Below are 7,015 nucleotides of genomic sequence, written 5' to 3' on the forward strand. Positions count from 1 at the left end.
GTGTGTGTGTGTGTGTGTGTGTGTGTGTGTGTGTGTGTGTGTGTGTGCGAGCGCTGTTGCACACATGCATATTTGCGTTTGTGTGACTGATTACATTGGTATTTTGTGTAAACAGAACTGAGATTTTAGTTAGTGTAACTATGAGCGTGTGTGTGTGTGTGTGTGTTCTGTATGTGTGTTATTGTGTGTGTGTGTGGCCTTTCTGTCAGTGTTTGCGTTTTGTGAATGCATGGTTGCCCAATCCGGACATTTCTATTTACACACCCTGTACAAGCAGAGTTTGGTTGTTCTAACACCTTTTTCTCAAGTTTGGTTGACGTAATGATTCCGACTGTGTGATATCTGACTGTACATGCAATATGCATTGTGTTTACTTTACACAATATACTGTAACACACAGCAGAGATCGTAAGGCAGTGCAATCCTTATGTGTGTGTTTATTTGCCTGTTTGTGTGTGTAGCACCAGCAACAGGTGGTCCAAGCCGTGGAGAGGGCCAAGCAGGTCACCATGGCTGAACTCAACGCCATTATCGGGGTGAGTCACCTCCATTCATCTTGACAACACAGACACACATCTAGACAAACGCACACATTAACTAAGGACCAATCTGACCATGATGAGTCAGCTGATCGGTGAGTCATTAACGTAAGCATCACTCAAGGTGTTTACATTTGCTGTTTGTTTTTTGCTTGTGCTAAATGTAGATTGCAGGTATATTTAGCCTTACAATTCTTCCGGAGCTTTGATAGCATGCTATAAATTAACGCGGCTAATGGACGATTTCAAAGTTGTTTTAAGAAAACGAAAATTGGCCTTTGAAGGATTATTTTTTTGATGCATCTGTGTTTAAGCATTCTATATCCCCTAAGAGAGCCAATCTGTTAGAATCAGATGATAATTGGCATAATTTCTGTATATATTTCCGATGAATCTATTGTGGCAGCGGCAAATTAGGTGCTGCATCCTGTAGTTACCAATGTCATATAAAGATGTAATGAATCACCGTTCACGATATAATAGCTGGGGAGCAACAATTTTTTTAAAGCTCCCGGCTGATATATTTGCACTCTGCAAAAAAATATGTTAACGATTTGGAGTAACACTGGTAAACATGGTAGCGTTTGCTCTTATGTGGGCGCCCTCCTCTCAAATATGTTTAAGGACAGAAAGAAATCGGGATTGTTATGAGATCAGTCAGCTGTAATTGTCAAAGATCTTATCACATTACTGTCTACTTACTGTAGGTATGCACTGCTTTAATTAGTCAGTATTCAGCATGATTTCTGTTAGATACTCTCTGTGAACAGCTTACAAAAACAACGACACCCATAATGTAACAAAATACATACCTTAACCACACTGATATCATTTTTTTTAAATACTCAAAATGCACATCTGACCATGACCTACACATGCTCGTCTGCACATATATGTTTTAACATGAGCGCGCGCACACACACACACACACACACACACACACACACACACACACACACACACACAGCCAGACAGTGATGCTCCTGAGTGCCCTCGTAGACGGGGCTTTCCAGAGCTTGTCAGAGCGCTGATCACATTACTGTCTACTTAAAGCCTTTTGTTCCTCCCAGCACCACAAACACTGCTGTCTCTGAGGTGTGTATGTGTGTCTTAACACACCAGCTTGACAAAACAACACACATAAAAACATCATAATGCTCCCCTCAGGATAATAGCCTTCCTGTATCTGTAGCTGCTCCTTTGCTCCCTTCTCCTCGCTCTATCCTCCGTCATCCTCTTTTCCCGTTTTCTTTTTTGTCTTTCTGTTCATTTTCTCTGTGGATTGTCTCATCTCTCCTTTTGTAATCTTTTATCATTCTCTTCCTCCGACTATGGCCCTGTCCTAATTCCTCCTCTCTCATTGTTTTTGGCGACGTCTTATCTTTTGCTCTCTCCGCTGCACACTTTCCCTCCCTCCTCCTCTGCTCATTTACCCTCTCTCCCCCTATCTTCTCCGCTCTGTTCATCTAACTCTCCTTCACTTTTCACTTCCTCCACCATGATTTCCCTCCGTTCCACTTCCTCCCCATCATTTACTCTGACTCAAACATTTTCTTCCCTCTCTTTTACCCACTCTGTGTTTTCCCCTGGCCTCTTTCTCATTCTCCCTCCTCCTGCCTGTCCTTCATAATAAATCCCATTCATCCCCTCACTCTTTTCAGCGTCTCTCCTTCTTTCTTTCACTCTCCATCTCCTCTTCCTTTACTTTCTCTCTGTGTATCCTGACCATTTAATTTCCTTCTCTACATCTTTCCTCTTCCTCTTTCTGGTCCTTGGTGTCCATCTTTCTCACCTTTTTGATCCACTAATCTCTTTAACATCCTATCTTCCTTCATCTTATTTTCCCCTCTCACTGTTGAGCTCTCCGTGTGGATTTCATTTCATTCAGCGGCTCCCTCTCTCTTATCTCTCTCACCTCCCTTTTTCCAAGCACAAACCCCACTTCCCCTTTACTTTTCCTTCTTCCTTCTCCTTTGTTCTTTACACTTTCTAATGCTTATTTTCTATCCATGTCTTCTTTACCTTGATTTTTTTCTAACCACCCACCCTTTTGTATGACACCATCCCTCCCCGCTCCCTCCTTTCCCTGTGGCCACAGCAGCAGCAGCTCCAGCACCTGTCTCACCATGCCCCCGGCATCCCTCTGACGCCACACCCATCAGGCCTCTCCCTGGGGGCGGGGGGTTCAGGGCTTCTTGCGCTGACCGGAGCCCTGGGGGTCTCGGCCCACCTTGCCTCCAAAGATGAGCGCAACCATCTTGATGCTGAACATCTCAGAGGTAAAGAACAGTCGACTTTTAGTCCTTAATGTTGTCTCCAAAATGAGACTTAAATGTTCTGGCACATCTACACACATAAAATAATAATAATAATACAAATATTGCAAACAAGATTCGGCGTCCGAAGTACGCCAAAACCTCTTTCCTCTCAAGAAAATCTTCAAGTGCTGCTGATTGTTCTCCTTTTAGGACTTTTAGGACTGTGGACTTTGGTCAAAATTGCCGCGCGATTATGGCTCCAACATAAAGTACCACATCAGCTGCAGCCATCTTGGGTGTTTTCAAAAATGCCTCAACCTCTTTATAGTTATTGTCACAAACACGCCCAAAGGGTTGTGATTGGCCCGTCAGATCTCATGTTGCTGGAAATCTGTCCAAAGGGGAGGGGGACCAGATGCATCTGCCAGAGCAAATAAAACACGACCTTGCAGATTTGTCTGGTTCCCCGGTAAGATGTTTTCGCCCTTTTAGCCCTAAAGTACATTACAGTTGCAGTGCAGCAAATCCGTGTACTTGCTGTTGTTACGGGTCAGTGTGCACAAAAGGCTTCATCATTGAAAATCAATTACACTATTGAACGTGTTGAGAAGATGTTTAGCGCGTTCAATACGTGGGAGGTATGTAACAGACTCTGGGAAATCATCCAGAATAAAAACATCAGATATCAAACATCAAAGAATAATCTTATGTTTGTATTTCTGCATGTACATGTGAGCGTTGTGTGTCTCAGTGTAATTCATTACAAACTGGAATTGGCACAAAGCAGCAGTGAGAGAAGCTTTGACAGCTACAGAATAAAAAAACAATACTTTTTTTTTTATCATTTTAGACAAAAAATGTCAAGCAGTCCTATACATTGTTTGTGACTGGCAGCTTTTGTCTAATTTTTCACAGCAAGTCACCTTTTGGTCTGAATTTGAACTTCTTTGGTTAGATTGCTGTCATAATATGGACAAACATATTCCCGGCACTTGTGTGTGAATGCAAGAAAAAATGCTTTCTCCCTATGAACTTTCATTCACCCCCATAGAATATCTTATCTTCACGCTCTGTTTCAGGCACCAAGCCAAGAGAGACTTTCTCATGAATAAACTGAGAGCTAGAAAGAAAAAAAGGAGGAATGACTAAGAGCAGAAAGGGAGACAGATAGAGAGATCAATGTGTTCATATTGGCGTGCTAAGCAGCTGTGCGAGAGCTTGTCTGCAGCTGTGTGTGTTTCTGTTCTTGCATATGAGAGGAAGAATGAGTGAAAAGATAGTGAGCGTTGAAAGAGGCAGCATGGGAAAATGGCGAGCTTTGTCTGGAGACAGGAATCATATTTGTATCTTTATTAGAGGAGCCGTCGTAGTTCAGCCTAACCTTGGCTGACTGGGGGACTGTTGTTGTTATTATCATCAGGACTGACGTCAAACTTTCTCTCCTGTCCTCTTTACTCCTCTCTCCCACTTTTTCCTCTACTCTGTTCTCTTTTCTTACCATTCTCCGTCCCATCCCAGAAGGAGCACCCAGCAGGGTGAGTAGTTGTGTGTATGTGTGTACAGTAAGTGTCGTCTACACCCACATTTGTGTGTGTGTGTGCCTGTGTGCGCGTGTGACAGTGATAAACTGAGGAAAATGGAGACGGACTGTAAAGTGGCCTCTAAAAAAGGCTGTGTACTGCTGGTGCTCAGCCAGGAGTAGCCCAGCTCAGCACCAGCACAATAGCTGCTCAGCGCTATCAACCTTGAGCTCCTCAAGGTTCTCTGCATCACACGAACGTCTGAGCTCACAGCCTTTCTGCTGTTCTCTGGAAGGGAGTACAAATTGAGTGAATGGATGAACAAGGAACTGTTTATTTTTCAGCACCACAAATGTTCTGGTAATCTACAGGACTTACAGAACAAGTGAAAGGATTAGCACTAAGTTAATGGCAAATGCTGCCCAAAACACAGCAGTTTGGTGTCTGTACAAATAAGCAACTCTTACTTCACAATGTTTGCTTGAGTGTGCTATGCATCCACTATATAAAATGCCAATGACTGGAGGCCCCTTAATGTCTGATGTAAAATATAAAAACACACCAAAATATCACACCACTGAGATCCATTTGAAAATGTGTTTCCCAACAGAACTTGCTCTGTTGTATTGTTAGTGAATATTTGGTGTAGAATTGCACAACTGCCAGTTCTTCAGGAGAGACGGGGACCACAGTAGATGTTTTCAGAGTCCATTTATCGACACTATCTTTCCAAAAACGTTTCCTATTGAAGCCTGACTCTGTGCATTGGTAGGTACAGTAAACGGAGAATCAGATGGTATTACAGTCTTTTTTCTATCATGATTGCATGTTGCTATCATACAGGTTTTTACATTAATGTGACTTTTTAGAGGCAAGACCCCACGCAAGTTCGTTTGGCTGAACAGATTGACTTAGTCAGTGTTCGATTATACAGACGAGTCTGTTAGAAGTTCACGTTCAACAGTTTGCAAATTTAGTGTGGAGGTGAGATTTGACATCGATACCGATATCGGGCCGATACTGACTCAAATAGCTTAATCAGGTATCGGTCTAATCTATTCAGATCGATATACTATATACATTATGTACTGAAAATGTAATTCCTGTTTAAGTTTGGACCAGTTTTTCATTAAATAAGTTTACACTTGAATTGTAAATAACAGTTGAATCCATTGATATCTAAGTATTTATCTGTTAAATTGTGTTTCCCAAAGTTAAGAAAGCAGTGTTAAAGTCAAGCCTGATCTTTAAATACACATAAAAATTGATACCTGCCACTTATGCACAGTGAGGGTTAAAGATTAATTTAACATTGGTATCAGTCAATACCCAAATTGCAGGTATCATATTGGGATTGGGCTTGAAAAAGTCTGAATGGTGCATCCCTAGATGTGACCGTATGGTGACTCAGGTCACACTAATTGATGGGGTTAAAGAAAAAAAAAATTGAGTAAATGCAACATACAATGAAACATGAAATGTATACAAGTGTCCATCTTGCCTCACAGGTTTTGCTCATATTTACGTCACTGTAACTAAAAGTCCCCGTTAATCTCCTCAATAATTAATGCAGTGTAAATGGGCTGATTGAAATTCAGTGGACGTCTACGGCCGGTCCTATTCTCTCTGGCTGCAGATTGCTCCGCTTTATAGAAACCGTGTGAACACTCACTTACTGTACTGGCTGCAATGGACAGCTGGCCTTCATCAGTGTAAATGTTGATAACACCGAGAGAGGGGGAGAGTGTTCGAGGGAGATGGAGAGTGAAATTGGAAAAGGAAAAAGAGAGAGAGAGACTAAAGAGGAAGAAAAAAGACCAGGGAAAATAGGTAGGGAAAGGTTGTAAAAAAGAATACCAGCTAGTCTTTGTTCTGGCTTTTATTACGAAATGAAAATGATTTAAGAGCGCTACTGACTTAACTTTCCCTCCCTCACTCGCTATCCGCAATGAAGCCCTTAGCATAATTTAATTGCTAAACACAATACTGATTGTTAAGCACCAGGAAAATATTCCTCATGTGACTTGAGGTTTGTGTTGAACTTAGCCAAGCATTACGGCGTTTGGAAAGGAAGGGGTGGGGAGGGAGAGAGAGAAGTCATGGGAGAGATGCATATCAATTGGCATTTGTCAGAGAGCCCTGCACCAGTAAAACATGTTGGAATTTTAAATGGAGGGGAAAAAAAGGACAGCGAGAGGAAGTCAGGGGAGGAGGAGAAAAGAAAAAAGAAGAGAGGGAAGTTTGTTGAGCCGCACTGAGGTTCATTGTGTGGTTTCTCCTCTCCTCTTGTCCGGCGCTCCTTCCTGTCGGCCCCCGTGGGCTCCTTCCTGTGTGACTCATTGGTGTGATAAACCCTTACTGTTCTTGTCCCCCCCACAGGGGGAAAGAGAATGACAAGTGGCCCTCACTGAACCTCTGGCCCCTGCCCCAACGCAAAAACAACACAATGCTTTGATCGACTTTTCTCAGTACCGAGCACCAGGCCTGGCTGTATTGTAAATATGCCTTCACAGCTTTATTGCCCAATAATGAGAGTCATATTTTACATGAGGACGGGTGTGTCAAGGGGGGAGAGCACTAATTAGCTTTATACGCTGTCTCGTGTGCTTCTATGGCTACGTCTTAACCTGTGCTTACGTCTGCTGTTCTTGCTGTGTGTGTGTGTGTGTGTGTGTGTGTGTGTGTGTGTGTGTGTGTG

General features: G+C 42.7%; 1 protein-coding gene across 2 annotated transcripts in view; it reads left to right on the forward strand.

The window, feature by feature from the left end:
- Nucleotides 1-7,009, forward strand: part of LOC116392448 (transducin-like enhancer protein 2) — a 53,841-nt gene extending 46,832 nt beyond the window's left edge. The window contains exons 6-8 of one of the 2 annotated variants that reach the window (XM_031863895.1): nt 462-536; nt 2,638-2,818; nt 4,316-7,009. In XM_031863895.1, the coding sequence (XP_031719755.1) occupies nt 462-536; nt 2,638-2,818; nt 4,316-4,428 (369 nt within the window). In that variant the 3' untranslated portion in view covers nt 4,429-7,009. The remainder of the gene's footprint in view (nt 1-461; nt 537-2,637; nt 2,819-4,315) is intronic. The other variant, XM_031863896.1, reaches the window with a different exon arrangement.
- The last annotated feature ends 6 nt before the right edge of the window (nt 7,010-7,015 follow it).

Source organism: Anarrhichthys ocellatus, unplaced genomic scaffold, assembly GCF_004355925.1.
Source record: "Anarrhichthys ocellatus isolate YVR2014 unplaced genomic scaffold, GSC_Weel_1.0 scaffold30, whole genome shotgun sequence".
Taxonomy (NCBI): domain Eukaryota; kingdom Metazoa; phylum Chordata; class Actinopteri; order Perciformes; family Anarhichadidae; genus Anarrhichthys; species Anarrhichthys ocellatus.